The sequence below is a fragment of the Mustela nigripes genome, chromosome 13, assembly GCF_022355385.1.
Source record: "Mustela nigripes isolate SB6536 chromosome 13, MUSNIG.SB6536, whole genome shotgun sequence".
Classification (NCBI taxonomy): domain Eukaryota; kingdom Metazoa; phylum Chordata; class Mammalia; order Carnivora; family Mustelidae; genus Mustela; species Mustela nigripes.
Window position 1 is genome coordinate 25879287 of NC_081569.1, and position 25643 is coordinate 25904929.

Below are 25643 nucleotides of genomic sequence, written 5' to 3' on the forward strand. Positions count from 1 at the left end.
TTCAATAAATGGTACTGGGAAAATTGGACAGTATGTATAGAAGAATGAAACTTGATTATTGTCTTACACTATACACAAAGATAAACTTTAGATGGATGAAAGACCTCAGGGTGAGACAGGAATCCACCAAAATCCTAGATGAGAACACAGACAGTAACCTCTTCCACAATGGCCACAACAATTTCTTTCATGACACACCTCCAAAGGCAAGGGAGACAAATGTGAAAATGAAGTTTTGGGACTTCATCAAAATAAAATCTTCTGCACAGCAACGGAAATGGTCAACAAAACAGTGGCAACCCAAAGAATGTGAGAAGATATTTGCAAATGACACTACAGATAAAAGGCTGGTATCCAAGATCTATAAAGAATTTCTCAAACTCAACACCCAAAAACAAAAACGAAACAAAAAATCAAGTCAAAAAATGGGCAGAGAACATGAACAGACACTTCTCCAAACAAGACATACAAGTGGCTAACAGACACATCAAAAATGCTCAACATTAGTAGCCATCAGGGAAATTCAAATCAAAACCATACTGAGATGCCTTCTAACACCAGTTAGAATGGCAAAAATTGACAAGGCAAGAAACAACAAATGTTGGAGAGGATGTGGAGAGGGGGGATCCCTCTTTCATTGTTGGTGGGAATGCAAGCTGGTACAGCCACTCTGGAAAACAGTTCAGGAGATTCCTCAAAAAGTTAAAAATAGAGCTATTCTGTGATCCAGCAATTGCACTACTGGGTATCTACCCCAAAGATATGGATGTAGTGAAAAATAGGGCACATGCACCCCAATGTTTTTAACAGCAATGTACACAATAGTCAGACTGTGGAAGGAGATGAGATGCCCTTCAACAGACAAATGAATAAAGAAGATGTGCTCCATACATACAATGGAATATTACTCAGCCATCAGAAAGGATGAATACCCACCATTTGCATTGACATGGATGGAACTGGAGAGGATTACGCTAAGTGAAATAAGTCAGGCAGAGAAAGACAATTATCATATGGTTTCACTTATATGTGGAACATAAGGAATAGCACGAGGACATTAGGGGTAGGAAGAGAAAAATGAAGTGGGGGGAAATCAGAGGGGGAGATGAACCATGAGAGACTATGGACCCTGGGAAATAACGTGAGGGTTTCAGAGGGAAAGGGGCAGAGGAATGGGTTGGCCCCATGATAGGTACTAAGGAAGGCACATATTGCAAGGACCACTCACTGCTATATGCAAATGGTCAGTCATGGAACACTCCAAAAGCTAATGATGTACTGTATTGTGACTAACATAACATAATATTTTAAAAAGTGGAGAAAAAAAATAAGCAAAAAGGAAATGGGAGCATCACTTTAGCACTGGGTAATATTTTAAGAAAACTTAATGAAAGGTGAGGAGGTAAGACTAAGCTCCTAACGATCTGTGCAAGGAGTCTCAGCCTGAAGGAATAGAAAGTAAAAAGGCAGGAGCTTGCTTGACATGTCCAAGGAAAGCTGTGGAGGTCAGTGTAACTGGAGCTAAGTGGATAAAGAGAAGACTGATAGGAAGTGACATCAGAGGTGACTATGGCCAGATCAGCAAGGCATGTAGGCACTGCAAAACTGAGTTGTGTTGAGGAAAGTGGAAATCCTCAGTGGAGAATAGATGCTTGTTGGTAGAGCAAGAGTGGAAACAGAACAATTTGAAGGTAACTGCAATACACAGGTGGGGAATGTTGGCTAGGATTTGGGGGCAATGATAAAGGCTATGGAAATTGGCCATATTTAGAAGCTTCAAGGGACAGCTTGCTATATGTTGTAAGAAAAAACAAGGGCTCAGACTGGTTCTAGGATTTGGAGCCCTGAGAAATTGAGAAAATGACATTTTTATGAAAATGAGTAAGATTTGGGAAGGACATATCAGGGTTTGATTTGGGGCACATTAAGTTTGAGATGCATGTTTTAGCTCAGTGGAGAGGTGAAGGGGCAACTGGATACCTGAGCCCTGGAGTCTGCAGAGAAGCCCAGGAGTGGATGGAATTTAAAGCATGAACTTGGATAAGGCCACTTGCAATGAGTCTAGGGAATGAATTAGCCATAACTGAGTCCAGTGTTTGGGAGCTGAAAGGTGAAGAAGGCCATTGGAAGAAGACCAAGAAGGAATGGCTGCATGAATAAGAGGAGAACCTTGAGGAGTCAAACAGGGAAAGGAGCACAAGGAGAAGAGAGGTTGCCTCTAACCTGCCGACAGGCCAGGTTAGAAGAGAACTAGGAGCATCACTGGATTTCTCACAAAGGTGAATATCATGAGGTCTTGCAGTGGGGTCAAGAGAAAAATGAAGAAGGATTACAGCAAGATGAGGATGGCAAGGATAGACAGTGATTTCAAAGAGTTTGGCTGTTAAAGGAAGTAGAAGAAAGGGAAGGGAGTCACAGAGTTGCATGGCTCATTGAGATTCTTCATGAGAGGGAGATGGTAGCATGTTTAGATATTGATAAGAATGATGCAGTAGAGAGTGAAAAAAACATTATGGAGGAAAGAACTCTGGCTTTTGTGCTGGGTGGACGTGCTGGCCTCCACTGAGAATAGGAATTCCCCCCATATAACTGGAAGGAATGTAGTATGTACTAGGCACCTACAGTGGTCATTGTTTGTGAAATCTCCACATGACTGCTTTCATCTTTGCTTCACAAAAGGGAAGCAAAGTCATCAACTTCTAGGAAGGAAGGAAAAGGCACTTGGAGGCTCAAAGGGAGATAAGACATATGCAGAAGTCGTCAAGACTCTTGGGAGAACGAGGCCCAGGGAGAAGTTGTGTGGCAGGCAGCAGTGAGGAGCCATGAGGGAAATGCTGTGCTGTGGCTGGGAAGCAAGATGGCAATGTAGGACTTGCTGCTCTGCTCCACTATGTGTGCATATGGGGGGGGGGGGGAAGAAAAGGAGACAGACTTAACCTGGCAACAGGGGGTACTTTGCCAAAGGAAGGCTGAAACCAAATAGAGGCAAGGGAGTTGAGGATTAATACACAGAGATAATAATAGTCATGACAGATAGGTGTTTAAGGAGGAAAGAGACTGTAAAGGAGGGTGGATTAGCCAGAAGGACTGTTGAGCTGGGTCACAAAGTTATCAGCCACAAACAAGCAGGGTCCGGAACTGGGTTACATTTCTCTTTAGCGGTACAAAAAACTTTAAGGGAGCTAAAGCACATGGGTATTATTAAGGGAATCAATTACCAGATCTTCCATACATCATCAAAATGAGCTGCTTTCAGTCCTACACAATGGATGTCTGTGGAAAGAGACCCTGGAAAGAAACCAAGGAGGAGTGAATCCTGAATCATGGCCCTGTGGATGTTGAAAATCATGCAGGTGTTGGGAAAGGCTCTGCTTGGACTGATCCCAGCTGGGCTGCAAGTGATCCCCAACATAGGGAGAAATGCATGTGAGGTTGGACGGCTGCCTACCTCAAGGCCCATTGGGATGCCAGCCAGGGCTACACACACTACTTGATGTGCTGAGCCAGGACCCTCTGTGTTCCTCTGAGATTGCTAGTTTGGATTTAGGTCTGCACAAAACAACTTCTTTTCTTGATATTGCTACAGGGTCATCCTAGGACAGCCATCACACTACCCCCTGAAATATTATTTGCAACAGCCCAGCACAGAGCCCAGTACAAGAACACCAAGCTGAGTGTCCAACACTGGGCTGGTCACTTCACCTATGTCCCCAAGGAATTCCGGGGGAAAAAAATGTGGCTAGCTCATACATTTTAAGTTAATATGTAAAATTTGTCATGCTAATTTAAAATAGTTCCCAAGAATGTAATTGCTACTGTATGTTGACATTATCAAACAAAAGCATTCCATCATTCTTTTAAATATATACACTTATATTTAAATACTGTAGTATCAATTCATCTAAAAATACATGTAAAGCCCTTTTTCAGCTGTCTAAGCAGGAAGACACATGCCTTGCTGCCTGACCTCTAACCCCTACAATTAACATCCAATCCAGGACTCTGAGAATGATAGCTCCTGACTGAGTGCAAGATAATTAACAATTAAAGGGAGGCTAGTAAATGTAGTGATCTGAAGGGGCACATGCACCCAAATGTTTATAGCAGCAATGTCCACAATAGCCAAACTATGGAAAGAACCTAGATGTCCATCAACAGATGAATGGATAAAGAAGATGTGGCATATATATACAATGGAACACTACTATGCAGCCATCAAAAGAAATGAAATCTTGCCATTTGTGATGACGTGGATAGAATGAGAGGGTATTATGCTGAGCAAAATAAGTCAATCGGAGAAAGACAACTATCATATGATCTCCCTGATATGAGGAGGTGGAGTTGCAACATGGAGGGTTTGTGGGGTAGGAAAAGAATAAATGAAACAAGATGGGATCGGGAGGGAGACAAACCATAAGAGACTCTTAATGTCACAAAACAAACTGAGGGTGGCCAGGCAGAGGGGGTAGAGAGAGAGTGGTGGGGTTATGGACATGGGGGGAAGGTATGTGCTATGGTGAGTACTGTGAAGTGTGTAAACCTGGCGATACACAGACCTGTACTCATGGGGCTAATAATAAATTATATGTTTATAAAAAAATTTAAAATTTTCAAAAAATAAAATAAAGGGAAGCTAGATAGGCTGTCCCTTATAGGAATGAAAGAGACATGTGGCAGGAGATGCCCAGAGAGGGGCTGAGGTGGCCCAGATAGACAACAACAGGAAGAAATAGTGGTTCTCAGGGCAAGGGGCTGCCTGGGGACATGAAGCAATGCCAAAGGGGCAGCACAGCACTTTCAGGTGGACAGCTGCCCGAGGACAATGCAGTGTAATATCAGACAGTGAGTACCAAGAGAGCCTGTTCTGCTAAAGAGAATGTAAAGAGCAGAAGCCAACAGGGTCAGTTTTGAAATTTGAGTTTATTGTCAACATTCGAGAATTGAGAATTTTTCATAGAAAAATAGTGATACCCTATTTTTTTTTGAAAAATCAAATGAGTTCATACACCAAGCCTACTTCCCTGCAGGGAGAAGATGCACCACACCTGGACAGGTACTGCCCTCCCTCTGACCCAGCACACCTTGCCCTCCCTATTCCTATAGCACCTGTCCTTCCTGTCCTCATCACACCTCCTCTCCCTGGCCTAGCACACCTGCTCTCCCTCTACACCACCACCCTACCCTCCCTGCACCTACCACCTGCCTTCCTTAAACCCACCACCACTGGGGTCAGTGTTCACTTATCCTCAACTAGCACTCTTGCTTGTTGTCATTTTGCTGCTGATGCCTGCGGACTCTCCCCAGGTGAGACATTAAATTTGGACACTCAGCTTAGAGACATGTTCCGGCCATCTCTGATAGAAGGGAAAGTGCTTGAGCCTGTGAGGAATTACCTACTCCTGGTTGGATTTCTTTTGTGTGGAATTTAATAAGCCATCTAAGGATGGCTTGCGTCTTCACAGGGGATCCTGAGAGTAGAGAGGGTGGGATCATTATTCTGCAATGGCAGGCATATTGATAGTTGTAGGGGAACACCCCTGGTTGGAGCCTTGGCCCAGACCAGCACATCTCCAATGTACATGTGCAGGTGGTCACCCAGCATCTTGTCCAGGTAGGTTCTGACTTTACAGTTCTGACTAGCCAAGGCATGCATTTGTACAAGCTCCAAGGCTGCTGCCACCAAGACCCCACTTGAGATGGAGAGGCTGCACATTGTCAATGCAAAGCATTCCTTTTCTTCTTCCTGGAACTCCTATCATTACCATGCTTGGTCTCCTGGGTCTCACCAAATTTCCTATGTCTCTGGGACATGTTATGATCAACTTTCTCTGAGGCTACTAGTGTCCCAAATGTGCCACTTGGGTTCCATGGAACTAGGATCTGGCAGTGTAATGACCAGTCCTTGGGTCATGGAAGGTGAAGGCACTGCAGGGTCCTCTCTCTATGCTCATAGCACCTGCCCTTCCTGTCCCCACCACACCTGCTCTCCTCAGCCGAGGCACTGCAGGGCCCCTCAGAAGTCATTCTCTTTGGGAAGGGGGAAGCCCCTCCCAAAAAGGTGTGCACTGCCCCAAAGGGCTGACTTCCAACCTGACAGCCTTCCAGTACCACAGTGATCCAACTGCAGGAGCTCCTCCAACCTAATGGGGGAAACAGCATCTCTGCTGCTGTCATTTCTGTTTCTCTAACCCAGTGTGTTCTCAGCCTACAGTATGATAGAGCTGGGATTCAAGCCCAGGCCCACCTTCTCCACAACCTGAACTATTTACTGCTACAAATGCTCATGTTATTAAACCCAACTGCAATCTGCTGGACCAGGTTCGACCCTCCACATTATTTTGATCCTGGATGTTTTAAGAAAAGATGAAAGATGAACTGGATATTGTACATAAACAATGAATCTTGGAACACTACATCAAAAACTAATGATATATTTTAGAGTGACTCACATAACACAATAAAAAAAAAGAAAAGATGAGTGAAAACAAAATGAGATTATGTAAATAGCAAAAGCAAATGTGAAATGCTTCTGACTTTTACCACCCTGCAAGAGCATTTTTCTTTGCTAATAGTCTGCCCTCTGCCCTAGCACCTCCCACAGGGCAGGTAGCAGGGAGGAGAAACCTAAAGGAAGAAGGTACAGGAGAACAAGCCATGAAAAACTGACTTTCTCACCAAGGCTGAATGATAATACAGATAATGATGAGGATCCAAGAAGTCAGAGACAACCCACAAAATTATGTGCATAAATTACCATCCTTTGAATTCAACATCCAGGACAAGAATAATCACATTTTAACTTGAAAATAGCCTGAGAATTCTTCCTATTCAAGAAAATGAGGCTGAAAAGATAGGTTTAAATGGAAAAGGCTTGTCAGGGAATTCTCAATCATTAGCAATGTATTGCAGGTTTCCAATACAGTCTCTAGTACAATGTACTAGGGAGACCTAAGAAGGTGCCTACAAAATCAGGTCTGAGTTCATGTGTGGTTCCCATAGCTCCTTATCAGCTGTAGATAGGAAGGGGAAAGAAGGTAAACACAGATGTTAATGGGATTACCCTGTATGAAAATATTTGTTAAAGCTGAGAAACACAAACACCATATGATTTCACTCATAAGTGGAATTTAGGAAAACAACAACAAATGAATAAACAAAAAGCAGAATCAGACTTATAAATACAAAGAACAAACTAGTTGCTGGAGGGGAGGAAGGGAAAGGGTTGGGCAAAATGGGTGAAGGGGAGTGGGAGATACTGGTGCTCAAATATGGAATGAATAAATCACAGAAATAAAAAGCACAGCATAAATGATACAGTTATGATATGATAATGGGAATATATTGGGACAGATGATAGTTACACTGTGATGAATACAGCATAATGTGTAAACTTGTCAAATCACTATGTTGTACACCTGAAACTTATGTAACATTGTGTGTCAACTATATCTACAAAAAAAAAAAAGGAACACACTTAAAGCTATGGGCACTGAGTAATGTGTGAAGCCTACTTAAAAATTAATTAATTGGATGGGGGACAACATGGCGGGGAAGTAGGAGGAGGCGCCTTTTCAACCAAAGAACTCCAATCACCCATGAAATCAGCCTGAGATCAGAATTATGCACATCTGGATCTCTACAGGGGCAGAAGACACCAGTGGACAGGTAAAGCAGAGTGGGAATGGCGGACTGATATCGGAAGATTAACAAAAGGGGGAGGGAGCCACCAGAGGCCACCGGTTGGAAAGTAATACCCCCAATACCAGTGAGAGTGCCCTGAGTCTGGGGACCAGCATTAACTTGGAGACTGGTTGAAAGCACTCCAAAAGAGCAAAGGATCTCAGGGGGAAACTGTGGGAATTGGGGCGGCTAGGGACAGGGGCTTAAGTCCCTGGTCCCAGGACAGCCTCCCCTGGCATTGAGCCAGAGAGAGTGCGGTAGAGAAACCAGGTCTTTGTCCCTAAGCGCGCCCAAGAACACATGGGGTCCAGCTCCTGTGAGGGGCTGGGAGCCATACCGGATGGCAGAATGAGTGAGCCCTGCTATAGAGTCTGAGATGCGCATGCCCCTCATCCTCCCCTGAGAGAGGTACAAAGGCCCAGCTGGCGCCCTTTGATTACGCGCCATTGTTTCAGAGCCTAAGACACGAGCACCATACTCTCCCCCCCCCCAGAGAGGTGCGCAAAGGCCCAGCCTGGTGCTTTCAGACCTGCACCCCGTTCTCAGATCCTGAGACCCGCGCACAACCAAGAGCCTTCCCTGAAAGAGGTGCACGCAAACTGGGTGCTCTTAGACCCAGAATGACCAGGCACTCCCAGCCCGGGCCAGCGGGAAAATCTCAGTGTGCAATCACTGCTTGGAACCTCTTTGGTGGTCTGGAGCTGCCCAGACAGCCACCGCTGCCGTGGCTTTGGGTACAAGCAAAAAGATCCTCTGTCCCCAGGGACCACGACTCGGAACCTGCTCTGCCAGCGGCCAAGGGGGAACTTATTTGGGCTCTGCAGGCAGACTGAGGCTTCGCTCTGAGAGGGAGGTCAGTGTCCAGTTTATTTTCCTCTAAAACTACAAAAACCATCAAGAACGGTCAAAGTGAGAGAAAAAAAAGTGAACAAACAAAAACCGCCAGAGAACAAAAGCTTGAAAAAAACCAGTTTCCTCAAAGCCCACCCCCTTGAGGGGAGTGGGAGGACTTAACTCAGGGAACATCATTGACTGAAAACCCATGTGGCAGGCCCCTTCCCCAGAAAACAAATGAAGAAAGAGAAAGAAAAAAAAAGGCGGGGGGGGGGGGGGACGACAAGAGAACAACCACGACTACTTCATAGGAAAACTTTTATTTTTTACTCGTTCCCACTATTCTGGTTCATTTTTTTAACCTATTTACCATCACAGTGGTATTCCATTATAACCTTCTAACCTGAACTTTTTGACACATACACCTATGTTTTTCTTTTGCATTTCAATTTTTGAAATTCTTTTTCTTAATTTTAGTTTAGTTTAGTCTAGTTTATTCCTTTTTATTTTTATTTTCTAATATTCATATAGAGTTAAACTTCACAGTAATCCCCTTTCCCCAATCAATATTGATTTCCCCAATCAATAAATAGGTTTATCCCTATAGGTAAACCAATTTATAATCCCCCTTTATCTTAGGAAAGTTGAGACCTTTAACAAAGATATCAAGATACATCCATGAAGAATCAAAACAACGTTCCTTGCCCACACTGAGAATTTATAACAACTCTCCCACCTTTTTCTTCCACAACTGTTTCGGTGTTTTTGTGTTTGTCCTGATAGTATATAAATCTTACACTTGGGGTTCTTTTTGACGAGGTTCTAACTTTATTTGCATATATTTTTTTTCTCTTGTCATGTACTTTTTTTTTTTAAGATTTTATTTATTTATCGGTGGGGGGAGCGAGCACAGGCAGACAGAGTGGCAGCAGAGGCAGAGGGAGAAGCAGGCTCCCTGCTGAGCAAGGAGCCCGATGTGGGACTCAGATCCCAGGACGCTAGGATCATGACCTGAGCCGAAGGCAGCTGCTTAACCAACTGAGCGACCCAGGTGTCCCTCTTGTCATGTACTTTTATCAGTCTTTTTGTTTCTCTGTTTTTGTTTGTCTACTTCATAAATCTTACCATGGGACCCATTTGGGCTGAACATTCTCTTTCATCTTCCCTTTCTTTACTGTCTCTCTCTCTCTTTTTTTTCTTTTTCTTTTCTTTTTTCTCTTGTTTGGGTGGGGAATCCTGATTGCTCAGAAGAGTTCCAGGGTGCACCCTGACAGCACTGTGGTCAATATATCCAGCTACATCTGTTCAGTCATCTCTCACCAACATGACTAGGAGGAGGAATGACCAACAGAAGAAAAATACAGAGATGGACGTTCTGCAACAGAGCTAATGGCTATCAACACAGACAATATGTCAGAAAGAGAATTCAAGCTAACAATTATCCAGGCAATAGCTAGGTTGGAGAAAGCCATGGATGACCAAATGCAATTGATTAGAGCTACGCTGAAAGCAACCAGACAGGATGTTCACGATGTTAGGGCAGAGCTAAAAGCTACCAGGGATGAGGTTCACAATGCTCTCAATGAGTTCCAATCTAATCAAAATTCTCTCAAAGCTAGGGTAACTGAGACACAAGATTGAATTAGTGATCTGGAGGACAAAGAGATAGAGAGAAAGGATCAGGAGGAAGCCTGGAACAAACAGCTTAGAAACCACAATAACAGAATCAGGGAAATAAATGCTGCCATGAAACGTTCCAACGTCAGAATTATTGGAATCCCTGAAGGGGAGGAGAAAGAAAGAAGTCTAGAAGATACAGTGGAACAAGTTCAAGTTCTTCCAATCTCACGAATGGAACCAGTGTTCATGTACTAGAGGCTGAACGGTCTCCACCCAAGATTATGCATTCCCAAAAAAATCACGACACCTGATAGTCAAATTGGGGAATCATAATTGTAGGTATAATCTCTTGAAAGCCACTAGGACAAAGAAGCTCCTTATGTACAGAGGAAAGCCCATCAGAATACGGTCAGACCTGTCCACAGAGACCTGGCAAACCAGAAAGGCTGGCAAGATATATTCAGGGCACTAAATGAGAAGAACATGCAGCCAAGAATACTTGATCCAGCAAGACTGATATGCAAAATGGATGGAGAGATAAAGAGTTTCCAAGATCGGCAAGGCTTAAAAGACTATGCAACCACCAAGCCGACACTGCAGGAAATATTAAGGGGGGTTCTATAAAAGAGAAAAATCCTAAGAATAGCATTGAACAGAAATATAGAGACAATATACAGAAAGAAAGGCTTCAAAGGTAACACGATGTCAATAAAACCATATATATCAATAATCACTCGCAATGTGAATGGCCTAAATGCGCCCATAAAATGGCCCAGGGTTGCAGATTGGATAAAACGACAGGACCCACCCATATGTTGTCTACAAGAGACCCATTTTGAACCTAAAGATACACCCAGACTGAAAGTGAAGGGATGGAGAAGCATCTTTCATGCCAATGGGCCTCAAAAGAAGGACAGGGTAGCAATTCTCACATCAGATAAATTAGATTTTAAACTAAAGACTGTAGTCAGAGACACAGAAGGACACTACGTAATTATTAAAGGGAATATCCACCAAGATGATCTAACAATTGTAAATATCTATGCCCCCAATATGGGAGGAGCCAATTACATAAGAAAACTGTTAATCAAGATAAAGAGTCATATTGATATGAATACACTAGTAGTAGGAGATCTTAACACACATCTCTCAGAAACAGACAGGTCATTGAAGCAGAAAATCAATAAAGAAACAAGAGCATTGAATGACACATTGGACCAGATGGACCTCATAGATATATACAGAACATTCCACCCTAAAACAACAGAATACTCATTCTTCTCAAGTGCACATGGAACCTTCTCAAGCATAGACCACATACTGGGTCACAAATCAGGACTCAATTGATACCAAAAGACTGAGATTATTCCCTGCATATTCTCAGATCACAATGCTTTGAAACTGGAGCTCAATCACAAGGAAAAGTTCCGAAGGAACTCAAACACCTGGAAGCTAAAGACCACCTTGCTTAAGAATGCTTGGATCAACTAGGAAATCAAAGAAGAACTGAAACAATTCATGGAAACCAATGAGAATGAAGACACTTCGGTCCAAAACCTATGGGATACAGCAAAGGCAGTCCTAAGGGGGAAATACATAGCCATCCAAGCTTCCCCCCCAAAAAATTGAAAAACCCAGAATACACCAGCTGTCTCTACACCTTAAAGAACTGGAGAATCAACAACAAATCAAACCAACTCCACACATAAGAAGGGAAATAATCAAGATTGGAGCTGAGATCAATGAGGTAGAAACCAGAGATACAGTAGAACGTATCAATGAAACTAGAAGCTGGATTTTTTGAAAGAATCAATAAGATTGATAAACCATTGGACACACTAATCCAAAAGAAAACAGAGAAAGCCCATATTCATAAAATTATGAGTGAAAAGGGAGAGATCACAACTAACACCAAGGAAGTAGAAACAATCATCAGAAGTTATTATCAACAGTTATATGCCAATAAGCTAAGCAACCTAGATGAAATGGATGCATTTCTGGAAAACTATAAACTCCCCAAATTGAACCAGGAAGAAATGGACAACCTGAATAGACCAATATCTAGTAACGAGATTGGAGCAGTGATTAAAAACCTCCCAAAAACAAGAGCCCAGGACCTGACGGATTCCCTGGGAATTCTAAAATCTTTCAAAGAAGAAATAATATCTAGTCTCCTGAAGCTGTTTCAAAAAACTGAGGCAGAAGGAAAACTTCCAGACCCTTTCTATGAAGCCAGCATTACCCTGATCCCCAAACCAGGCAAAGACCCTACCAAAAAGGAGAATTTCAGACCAATATCACTGACGAATATGGATGCTAAGATTCTCAACAAGTACCTACCAAACAGGATCCAACAGCACATTAAAAAGATTGGGAGAAGGGGGTGGGATTATGGACATTGGGGAGGGTATGTGCTTTGGTGAGTGCTGTGAAGTGTGTAAACCTGGTGATTCACAGACCTGTACCCCTGGGGATAAAAATATATGTTTATAAAAAATAAAAAATTAAATTAAAAAAAAAATTATCCACCATGACCAGGTGGGATTCATCCCTGGGCTACAAGGATGGTTCAACATTCGCAAATCAATCAATGTGATAGAACAAATTAATATGAGAAGAGAGAAGAGCCACATGGTCCTTTCCATTGATGCAGAAAAAGCATTTGACAAAATCCAGCATCCGTTCCTGATTAAAACACTTCAAAGTATAGAGATAGAGGGAACATTCCTGAACTTGATAAAATCTATCTATGAAAGACCCACAGCAAATATCATCCTCAATGGGAAAAAGCTTGCAGCCTTCCCGTTGAGATCAGGTAAAAGACAAGGATGCCCACTTTCACCACTCTTGTTCAACATAGTATTAGAAGTCCTAGCAACAGCAATTAGAAAACAAAGAGAAATAAAAGGTATCCAAATTGGCAATGAAGAAGTCAAACTCTCTCTCTTCACAGATGACATAATCCTTTATATGGAAAACCCAAAAGACTCCACCCCCAAACTACTAGAACTCATACAGCAATTCAGCAACATGGCAGGATACAAAGTCAATGTACAGAAATCAGTGGCTTTCTTATACACTAACAATGAAAAGACAGAAAGGGAAATTAGAGAATCGATTCCATTTACTATAGCACCAAGAACCATAAGATACCTGGGAATAAACCTTACCAAAGAGGTAAAGGATCTGTACTCGAGGAACTACAACACTCATGAAAGAAATTGAAAAAGACACAAAAAGATGGAAGACTATTCCATGCTCTTGGATCGGAAGAATAAACATCTTTAAGATGTCTATACTGCCTAGTGCAATCTATACTTTTAATGCCATTCTGATCAAAATTCCACCGGTATTCCTCAAAGAGACGGAGCAAATAATCCAAAAATTTGTATGGAATCGGAAGAGACCCCAAATCGCTAAGGTAACATTGAAAAACAAAAATAAAACTGGGGGTATCATGTTACCTCATTTCAAACTTTATTACAAAGCTGTGAAAACCAAGACAGCATGGTACTGGCATAAAAACAGACACATAGACCAGTGGAACAGAGTAGAGAGCCCAGATAGGGACCCTCAACTCTATGGGCAAATAATCTTCGACAAAGCAGGAAAAAATATACAGTGGAAAAAGGACAGTCTCTTCAATAAATGGTGCTGGGAAAATTGGACAGCTATATGTAGAAGAATGAAACTCGACCATTCTCTTACACCATACACGAAGATAAACTCAAAATGGATAAAAGACCTCAATGTGAGACAAGAATCCATCAGAATCCTAGAGGAGAACATAGGCAGTAATCTCTTCGATATCAGCCACAGCAACTTCTTTCAAGATATGTCTCCAAAGGCAAAGGAAACAAAAGCGAAGATGAACTTTTGGGACTTCATCAAAATCAAAAGCTTCTGCACAGCAAGGAAACAGTCAAGAAAACAAAGAAGCAACCCACGGAATGGGAGAAGATATTTGCAAATGACAGTAGAGTCAAAAGGTTGATATTCAGGATCTATAATGAACTCCTCAAACTCAACACACACAAAAAAGAAAATCATATCAAAAATTAGGCAGAAGATATGGACAGACACTTCTCCAATGAAGACATACAAATGGCTATCAGATACATCAAAAAATTTTCATTATCACTAGCCCTCAGGGAGATTCAAATTAAAATCACATTGAGATATCACCTTACACCAGTTAGAATGGCCAAAATTAGCAAGACAGGAAACAACATGTGTTGGAGAGGATGTGGAGAAAGGGGAACTCTCTTACACTGTTGGTGGGAATGCAATTTGGTGCAGCCTCTTTGGAGAACAGTGAGGAGATTCCTCAAGATATTAAAAATAGAGCTTCCCTATGACCCTGCAATTGCACTCCTGGGTATTCACCCCAAAGATACAGATGTAGTGAAAAGAAGGGCCATCTGTACCCCAGTGTATATAGCAGCAATGGCCACGGTCACCAAACTGTGGAAAGAACTAAGATGCCCTTCAATGGACAAATGGATAAGGAAGATGTGGTCCATATACACTATGGAGTATTATGCCTCCATCAGAAAGGATGAATACGCAACTTTGTAGCAACATGGACGGGACTGGAAGAGATTATGCTGAGTGAAATAAGTCAAGTAGAGAGAGTCAATTATCATATGGTTTCACTTATTTGTGGAGCACAACAAATAGCATGGAGGACATGGGGAGTTAGAGAGGAGAAGGGAGTTGGGGGAAATTGGAAGGGGAGGTGAACTATCGACTCTGAAAAACAATCTGAGGGGTTTGAAGTGGCGGGGGTGTGGGAAGTTGCGGTACCAAGTGGTGGGTATTATAGAGGGCACGGATTACATGGAGCACTAGGTGATGTGAAAAAATAATGAACACTGTTATGCTGAAAATAAATAAGAAATAAATTTTTTTAAAAAAAGGAAGGAAAAAATAATTAATTAATTAAAAATTAAAGACAAAACAAAACAAAAAGGAAATATTTCCAAACAACTGGTGGACAGCCACTGTCAAAAGCCTCCAGTGCCTCTCATGCTCCAGCCATTTGGGTCGCACTCTGTCCCAAGCAAGTGAGAAATTAACAATGACACAAAGAGTAAGAAGAAACGGGGGCTTCAAGCTTCCTGCTTCAGAGGCTCCGTGTCTGTTCTGATTGCCCTAAACAACGATGAAATAGCAATATTAAGTTGATCTACTAATGTTAAATATTGTTTAATAGTATTACCATTAAAGATAAACAAAAGTCAAAATGAAGGGGAAAGCTCAATGAATAAGGAAAATTTAAAGGAACAAATCTAATCCCCAAAAAGCCCTGGGGTGCTCTTCCAAAGTCTGGCTGTGCTTGTGTTTTAATCTTCACTGAAGCCCCATCCAGCCAAATTAGAGAGATAAACCCATCTATGATCTAGTTCTTTTGACTCTGGACACTGTGAAATAAGCAAAAACTCAATGGCATGATCCTGCCAGTTAGAATTTAAGTCTTCTGCATTTTCTGAATTATTTAGTGTTCTATTCTGACCATTGGAGGAAGAGAAAGGTCACGAATAAAGGTGAATAGTGCTTCCTCCCTGCTCAGCTCACAGTTGACAGTATGAACACTGGAGGAATGCCCTCCAACTTAAAGATGCACTCTGGAGAGAAGACACCACCCAGAAAGAGATGGGGTTTTGTTTGTTTGTTTGTTTGGTCTATCCAACTAACTGCCTTGGAAAAATGGAATCATGCTCATAATTTTCTAAAGAAATTTTGAGTAAATGCCCCACAAACTTGTCAGGCACAGCCTCCATCTCCCCACCAGCACATCTGCCAGCATTACTAGTCATTGGAAATGCTGAATGTATCTGCCAGCTTTCTGACATTTTTTAATTAAGTTTCCACACATGTTAAAATCTCTACAGACATGTGTCCTGTTAACCTGAAGAATGACTTTGGCCAGAGCATGCTCTCACAGCAGAATGAGGTTGGGCTGAAACACAGGCTCTCCTCTGCATGCTCAGCAGCAGGAACCTGGGTTGCAGCTCCAGTGTGTTTACTGCATTTCTGATGGGTACAGGCAGGCAAACCTATCTCTACCCCCATATTGACCTGATAGTATTTCCATAAAATTCTCTTGAGTCTTCTTGTTCAGCCCCCAGGAAAACAGCAAAGCTGAGAACATTGTAATGTCACCAACATGAAATTCCACCCACCAGCCAGACATGTTTGGGCCCTCCAGACTAAGGTGAAAATCTGTGTGACTCCCCATGTTCTCCTCTGATACAGCCACTGTAGACACCACCCACCAACCTGCTGAGTCACAGAACAGATTTGGCAGTTTTAGAAAGCTGCATGCCAATTTATGCAATAACTGTATCTTTGGTCTCTCAGCATTTGGTGTCTGTCCATGTTGACTCACATAAACCAAGATCTTTCCTTTGGTCTGCTCCATAGTGAGCTATCAAGTGAATGGATATGCCCTAGATTCATGAGGGTAGTCCTCTCAGTAGAGGGAAGGATGGACATGATCCTGGAGTTTAAGGCATGCAACAGAGAATGTCATGTTTGTCTGTTTTATTTCTTAAAAATAAAACAAACAGGGGCACCTGGGTGGCTCAGTGGGTTAAAGCCTCTGCTTTCAGCTCAGGTCATGATCCCAGGGTTCTGGGTTGAGGCATCTGCCTTCAACTCAGGTCCCAGGGTCCTGAGATTGAGACCTGCATCAGGCTCTGTGCTCAGTGGGGAGCCTGCTTCCCTTCCTCTCTCTCTGCCTGCCTCTCTGCCTACTTGTGATCTTTGTCTGTCAAATAAATAAATAAAAATCTTTTAAAAACATAAAAAAATAAAACAAACAAGAAAACTCAAAGCGAAGAGAATACAATGTTTGAATTTCTTCATTTTGGGTGGTGAGCATACAGATATTTATTATACTATCCTCCATGATTCTGTAATAAAATTAACTGTTAAAATAAAAACATCAGAAGTGTCATATTTTTAGAAAATGGAGGGGCCTACATTACTAACAATAGGTACCTTCTCATTCACTCCCAGAGAGGATCTGGGTCCTAAAACCTAGAAGCTTCCCCAGGAGGCAGGTATAGCAGCTTCATGAATATGCAGAGCCCCAAGGGCAGATTAGGGTTTGCTGTGGCTGCACTGTGTAGCATCATGGGTTCACACATGTTGGGTCTTCTGGAGACTACCTCATCTGGAGAATGGAAGGAACACACAAGCTGGTCCAGTGTTTCAGAAGCCCAGAGCCCAGCTGCTTTAGTCTTCTTGAGAAATGCCACTGTTGTTGGCCCTCTGTGGGGCCACAGCATCATAGCCAGTCATGACAGTGCCTGCTGAGCTGATACTAGGACATTCAACAACATGTGTACAACTTCTCTAACACAGAACTTCATGACTAAATAACAGGCACAAAATGAGCTCAGAATTACTGAACCTGGACCATGGAAGAATAGTAGCTAGCAGAGAGTTAATTGGGTGACAATCTCAGGGAATGAGTGAGTAACATTGAGTGCCAGCTCAGCCTAAGGTCCTGTGAGAGAGAGAAGCACTGTCCTACTCCTCACTGCAGATTCTCCACTCTACTCGCTTGGGCCAATGTGCTACAAGACAATGAATATCATGGAAGCCCCCTGGCATAGGCTGTTGTGCAGGAGTATGGTTGGGCCCTCGACATCACAAGAACAGAGAAAATTCCCCTGTCCAGAATCCAGTCATGTCTTCATGCATTCACACATGTTTAGCACACCTGGGGCCTCAGTTGTTCATGACATTATCCCAGGTTCCTGTATGCAAGCTCCCATTCCTGCCTTTACATTGTCCATCAGGAATTAACAGTTCTACCATGCACCTATCAGCAGTGTCAGAAGACAGCAGAAACTGGGCTAGTCATCCTTGTATAAGGTCTCTAATATGTATCCCAATTTCAGCTGCAGTCAGGACCACACAGAAAACTCAAAATCCTGCCCAAGCCAAGCACCAGAAGCCACACAAGCCAATTAGAACACATTCTGTTTTCACAGGAAATAAATAATGAATGTCTTGTCTTCAACCAGCCTATCTTTGGTATCTTACAATTTTCTTTAAAAAAGAAAAAAATAAACATTGTTTTTTCCATGAGGTGTGGCAACTCTCAGTTGGGCTAACCCTGAAACAACTAATTACTGATGTACTACCCACTGTAGCTGCAGGCCCATGGATTCCAGCCTACAGTGTGGACTCAGCACTCCTGGCCCTGCTGGCCCCAACACTTGCCACAAATTTCCTCTATAGCTATGAGTGCAGCAAAGGGACTAGGTTCATTCTCTGCTTCCTCTGGTGAGCCTAGATCATGTCCAGGCTGAAAGTCGGGTCATTATCAGATGAAGGAATGGTGCAACTCACCATTGTTGCCGTGAATGGGATGTTGTCAATCAAGGATGATGCAATGGCTGAAACCCATACTACCAGGATGATGGCAGTTGTGAGACGCTGATCCTCTGGGACCATCTGGAAGGGAGCAGATAGTACCAGTGCTACATATCACAGAGGCATTGATAAATCATATACATTGAGGAGGTGATGGTAAGACACGTGGAACTCACAGGGCTATTGGTCCGTCCTTTCACACAAGAGAAGACCAAGGCAGACCCAGGTGTACAAACAAGACCAGCCTGGGCTTTCCTGGCTAATACCATGAGCCTCAGCAAGGTCTACAAGAAACTGAGGAGAATGACTCCTAGCCACACCTAAGCCAATGCCCCTGGGGAGGGGAGAAGGGTCACCCCATTCTTTGTGGCAGCACACACTAATTACACAAAACTTACCTCCTGGCAGAGCCCTGTGTCTGTGCATTCATTTATCAACACTGTTGTCCCTTTTGCTCTCCTTCTTAGACAGTTTTAACTGAAGGCTAATAACAAAATTGCATGCATCTATAATTATATATTCTTTGGAACAATCTCCCCTCATTTCTAGGCTACACAGGAAAAAAATGTTCCCTGCTATAATTTTTACATAATCTGTGACATATTCTTAACCAGATTTTTTTTTTTTTTACAAATCAAAGTAACAGTGGATGAAACACATTCTATTGCAGTATTTAATGTACCTTTATTAGCAAAGCAGTCTGTTCTCCAACATATTCTAATAAGTGGAGATGTGCCAGTGCCTAGAAGAAATGGATATATGAGAATCAGTTTAAAACCCCAATATTATGTGCAAATTTTTTTTCAAAAAATCTTTAAAATGAAAACAAGTGAACATAAGGCAAGTTCAGGCTCTCATGTCTTATGAAGGATCAAACATAAGTACACAGTCTATAAATAATTTTCTATCAGGTAAACACACTGAAGATTCACTGAAAAAAAAGCACAATACCACAGGCAGGAATTTCTCATCGATTTGTGTTACTGTCCACATTAAATTTAAATTCAAATGGAATGCTTTTTAATCTCTTTAAGATTGGTGTATAGGGGCACTGTTCAACTGTACATAAAGAAATGTCATTCTATGTAGGTCATTCAAGTAAGTTGCATTTCAAATTTATTTTTGAAGTTCAACATCATAGTTAGAGTTTTAGAAGAATCAAAGAAAATGCATGGTTTTTGTAACTGTCAAAGAAAAAAATAAAAGATCTATTTAACTGAAGCATGTAACTATTTTCTCAAGACTAGACAAATTGAGAAAATTGTGTCCAAGGAAAGGTAGGAAAGAAAATTAGATGAAGGTGGTGAGTTCAAGAACTGTTTTGCTCAGGCTGCCACCTTGGTTCCAACCAAGGAAGGGATGCTCTGCTGCTCATGATGAATCCTGGACAGTAAGCACCAATAGAGAACCAAACATGGGCATGACATAGCTTCCTTGCACCTCTCAAGTATGATCTTTACACTGTGATGTCACCACTGAATGACTATAAATATTGAAAACTTTAGCTAGACCATGTTTAAATACATGTTTACAACTCCTCTACTCACATGTAGAGCTATTTGTTAACCCTCATTTAAAAGCTGTGGAAGGGGCACCTGGGTGGTTCAGTGGGTTAAGCCTCTGCCTTTGGCTCAGGTCATGGTCTCAGGGTCCTGGGATCGAGCCCTGCATTGGGCTTTCTGCTCAGCAGGGAGCCTGCTTCCCCCTCTCTCTCTACCTGCCTCTCTGCCTACTTGTGATCTCTCTCTCTCTCTGTCAAAGAAATAAATAAAATCTTTTAGAAAAAGTGAATAAAAGCTGTGGAAACAAAATGTTGGTTTTTTAAAATCACAATTCTCAATCAAATATGCTATTATATCAAGAAAACCACAAAGATAAATCTATTTATATAAAACTGTTCATAAATCAAGTCAACAGTGTTGACCTTAGGAAATAAATCATTCTTTATTGCAGCAGTTATCCTATACATTGTGGGATGTTTAACATCCCTGGCTTCCAGTCCCCAGTGTGAAAATGAAAAATGTCTCCAGACTGTGTCAACAGTGCCACAAAATAAGCTCTGACCACTTGATAAGAAACACTCATAATAATTCATAATAATCCATAAATAAATAAAAATTTTAATTTGCAAAACACAATCACATTGGTCATTTTATTTCATTCTATACTATTGATTGAAAGAAAAGCCAGAGGTCTAAAACAGATTAAAATTTCCTGCTACCCAAAAAATGAATAATCAAGTCAAGAAATAGGCAGAAGACATGAAGAGACTCTTCTCCAAATAAGACATACAAATGGCTAACAGACACTGAAAAAATGCTCAACATCATTAGCCATCAGGGAAATTCAAATCAAAACCACAATGAGATACCACCTTATACAAGTTAGAATGGCAAAAATTGACAAGGTAAGAAAGAACAGATGTTGGAGAGGATGTGAAACCCTTTTTCATTGTTGGTGGGAATGCAAACTGGTATAGCCACTTTGGAAAGCAGTATTGAGGTTCCTCAAAAAGTTAAAAATAGAGCTACTCTATGACCCAGCAATTGCAATATTAGGTATTTACTCCAAAGATACAGATGAACTGAAAATAAGGGGCACATACACCCCAATGCTCATAGCAGCAATATTCCCAATAGCCAAACTGTGGAAGGAGACAAGACGCCCATTAACAGATGAATGGATAAAGATGTGGTCTATATATACAACGGAATATTACTCTGTCATCAGAAAGGATGAATACCCACCATTTCCATCGACATGGAAGGAACTGGAAGGGATAATGACAAGTGAAATAAACCAAGCAGAGAAAGACAATTATCATATGGTTTCACTCATATGTGGAACATAAGGAGTAGCACTGAGGACATTAGGGGAAGGAAGGGAAAGCTGAAGGGAGGGAAATCAGAGGGGAATATGAACCATGAGAGACTCTGGACTCTGGGGAAAAAATCTGAGGGTTTCAGAGGTGTAGAAGGTGTAGATTAGGGTAGCATGGTGATGGGTTTTAAGGAGGCACGTGTTGCAATGAGCACTGCTATACATAAATAAATCATAGTACACGACATCAAAAACTAATGATGTTTGGTGACTAACATAACATAATTTTTAAAAAATCCTTCCTGCTAGAAATCAAATAGAGATGATTATATATGTGTGTATACATACACATACATATACACGTACATACACATACACAGGATTATGTCCACACCTTGATGTGTGCCTATAAACAACCACCTATTTATATATTTATTGTCATATAATTAACCAACATACCAATATTCATGGTATGCAGTATAAAAGAACATAAAGGAAATTTTTTAAAATACTTGAACATTACATCTAATAACTCAGATCAAAGTAACTGATTTTTTTATTGTGTTATGTTAGTCACCATAAAATACATCATTAGCTTTTTTTATGTAGTATTCCAAGATTCATTGTTTACATATAACATGCAGTGTTCCATGCAATACATGCCTTCCTTAATACCCACCACTAGGCTCATCCATTGTGCCACACTTCTCCCCCCTAAAGTCCTCCATTTGTTTTTCAGAGTCCACATTCTCTCATGGTTCATCTTCCCCTCCGATTCCTCCCCGGCTTTCAATTCTCCTTTCCACTTCTTTGGAGAAGTGTCTGCTTATATCTTCTACCCATTATTTCACATGATTATCTGTTTTTTGGGTGTTGAATTTGAGGAGTTCTTTCAAGATCTTGGATATCAGCCCTTTGTCTGTAGTGTCATTTGTGAATATCCTCTCCCATTCCATGAGTTGCCTCTTTGTTTTGTTAAGTGTTTCCTTTTGCTTTACAGAGGCTTCTTATCTTCATGAAGTCCCAAAAGTTCATTTTGCTTTTGTTTCCTTTGCCTTTGGATACATGTCTTGAAAGAAGTTGCTGTGGCCAATGTTGAAGACATTACTGCTTATGTTCTCTTCTAAGATTTTGATAGATTCCTGCCTCACATTGAGGTCTTTCATCCATTTCGAGTTTACCTTTGTGCATGGTGTAAGAGAATGGGTCAAGTTTCATTCCAATTTTTCAAGCACCATTTATTGAAGACATTGTCTTTTTTCCACTGTGTATTTTTTCCTGCTTTGTCAAAGATTATTTGACCATAGAGTTGCGGGTCCATATCTGGGCTCTCTGTTCCATTGGTCTGTGTGTCTGTTTTTTGCTAGCACCATGCAGTCTTGGTGATCACAGCTTTGTAGTAAAGCTTGAAATCAGGCAACATGATGGCCCCAGCTGTGTGTTTTTCTTTTTCAGCATTTCCTTAGCAACTCAGGGACTTTTCTGGTTCCACACAAATTTTAGGACTGTTTGTACCAGCACTTTGAAGAATGCCAGTGGAATTTTTGCTGGAATGGCATTGAAAGTATAGCTTGCTCTTGGGGGAGAAGTCAAGATGGCAGAGAAGTAACAGGCTGAGATGACATCGGGTAACAGGAGATCAGCTAGGTAGCTTATCAAGCCATTCTGAACACCTACAAATCCAACAGGAGATCAAAGAGAAGAAGAGAAGCAATTCTAGAAACAGAAAATTGATCACTTTCTGAAAGGTAGGACAGGCAGAGAAGTGAATCCAAAGCAACGGGAAGATAGACCACAGAGGGAGGGTCTGGCTCCTGACAACTAGCAAAGCAATGGAGCACAAAATCAGAACTTTTAAAAGTCAGATCCACTGAGGGACATTGCTCCAGAGGCTAAGCTGGCGTGAAGCCCATGCAGGGACCTCACTTCCTGTGGGGTCAAGAAGGATCAGGGTGTCTGAGTGTCACAGAGTTCACAGGTATTAGAGTGGGGAAGCTGGCTACAGAGACAGAGCTGAGGAGTGAGCTCTCTTCTTGGGATTACCTTCAATTGTGATCCATGGCAAGGGCCACTGTTCTGTAAGTAGGGACCCCACAAGATCCAAGATACCCCTCTGGAAGAGCACAGGGATCTGCAGATTTTGGGGACTCCAGGCGGGGCTGTGTGCCAGAGACAGAGACAATTGGTCACAGACTGGATGGGTTCAGAGTGCAGCTGGAGGCCCGGGAGATGGGAGTGATTGAGTGTTTTTCTCTGAGGGTGCACTGAGGACTGGGGCCCTGAGCTCTTGCCTTCTCTGAGTTGGAGATTGGGAGGCCGCCATTTTCATTCCCATCCTCCAGAACTCTACAGAAAGCAGTCAGGGAACAAAAGTTCCCAAAAGTGAAGCCTATCGGATTACATAACCTGGCCCCTGGTAAGGGCGGGGCAATTCCGTCTCGGACAAAGACACTTGAGAATCAAGTGTCTCGGAACCCTCCCCGAGAAGATTCCAAGAAATTCATCCAAGACCAAGTTCACTTACCGAGGAGAACAGCGGAATTCCAGAGGAGGAGAAAGCAAGGCATGGAATTCATGGCTTTCTCCCAATGATTCTTTAGTCTTGCAAAATTAATTAATTTTTTTAATTTTATTTTTTCTTATGCTAAATTTTTTTAACTTTTACTCTTTCCTCTTTTAATGTTTTTTAACTAGTTTATCTTAAAAATACCTTTCAAAAAATCTGTCTTGAACCTTCATTATTATAGTCATATTTTATCCTTCATTGTATCCAACTTTATTTTTTGAATACACATTAGTGTTTTTTCCTCTAAAGAAATCTGTGATACAACTTCTTCTAATAGATCAAAATATACCGTAAATCTAGCACAGGCCTTTGTTCTAGTCTCCAGCCTGAACAAATTCTCTCCACTTTCTTTTTCTTTAGTCTCCCAACCAACTTATCAACTCCATTTTTAGAAATTAAAAAAAAAAATTCTTTTGCATCTATTTTTGTTTTTTTTTAATTTTTTATTTCTTTTCAGCGTAACAGTATTCATTGTTTTTGCACCACACCATTGCTCCATGCAATCCGTGACCTCTCCAATAACCAACAATTGGTTCCCTTTTTTTTTTCCAGCATAACAGTATTCATTATTTTTTCATATCACCCAGTGCTCCATGCAATACGTGCCCTCTATAATACCCACCACCAGGTACCCCGACCTCCCACCCCCTGCCCCTTCAAAACCCTCAGATTGTTTTTCAGAATCCATAGTCTCTCATGGTTCACCTCCCCTTCAAATTTCCCACAACTCCCTTCTCCTCTCTAACTCCCCATGTCCTCCATGCTATTTGTTATGCTCTACAAATAAATGAAATCATATGATAATTGACTCTCTCTGCTTGACTGATTTCACTCAGTATAATCTCTTCATGTCCCATCCATGTTGCTACAAAAGTTGGGTATTCGTCCACACATAATACTCCATAGTGTATATGGACTACATCTTCCTTATACATTCGTCCATTGAAGGGCATCTTGGCTCTTTCCACAGTTTGGCGACCGTGGCCATTGCTGCTATAAACATTAAGGTACAGAGGGCCCTTCTTTTCACTACATCTGTATCTTTGGGGTAAATACCCAGTAGTGCAATGGCAGGGTCATAGGGAAGCACCAAGATCCAAAATATACCTGGGAATAAACCTAACCAAAGAGGTAAAGGATCTGTACTCGAGGAACTACAGAACACTCATGAAAGAAATTGAAGAGACACAAAAAAGATGGAAGACCATTCCATGCTCTTGGATCGGAAGAATAAACATTGTTAAAATGTCTATACTACCTAGAGCAATCTACACTTTTAATGCTATTATGATCAAAATTCCACCGGTATTCTACAAAGAGATGAAGCAAATAATCCTAAAATTTGTATGGAATCAGAAGAGACCCCAAATCACTAAGGAAATGTTGAAAAACAAAAATAAAACCGGGGGCATCACGTTACCTGATTTCAAGCTTTACTACAAAGCTGTGATCACCAAGACAGCATGGTACTGGCATAAAAACAGACACATAGACCAGTGGAACTGAGTAGAGAGCCCCTCAACTCTATGGTCAAATAATCTTCAACAAAACAGGAAAAAATATACAATGGAAAAAAGACAGTCTCTTCAATAAATGGTGCTGGGAAAACTGGGCAGCTATGTGTAGAAGAATGAAACTCGACCATTCTTTTACACCATACACGAAGATAAACTCAAAATGGATAAAAGACCTCAACGTGAGATAGGAATCCATCAGAATCCTAGAGGAGAAC

The 25643-nt window shown here is 41.6% G+C and overlaps 1 protein-coding gene across 1 annotated transcript in view; it reads right to left on the minus strand.

Annotated features, from left to right (window-relative positions):
• Positions 1–25643, minus strand: part of OCA2 (OCA2 melanosomal transmembrane protein) — a 415724-nt gene that overhangs the window by 157779 nt on the left and 232302 nt on the right. Inside the window, exons 18-19 of the mRNA XM_059372062.1 lie at positions 19208–19267; positions 18502–18606 (exon numbers count right to left, since the gene is read on the minus strand). Coding sequence (XP_059228045.1) covers positions 18502–18606; positions 19208–19267 — 165 coding nt within the window. The remainder of the gene's footprint in view (positions 1–18501; positions 18607–19207; positions 19268–25643) is intronic.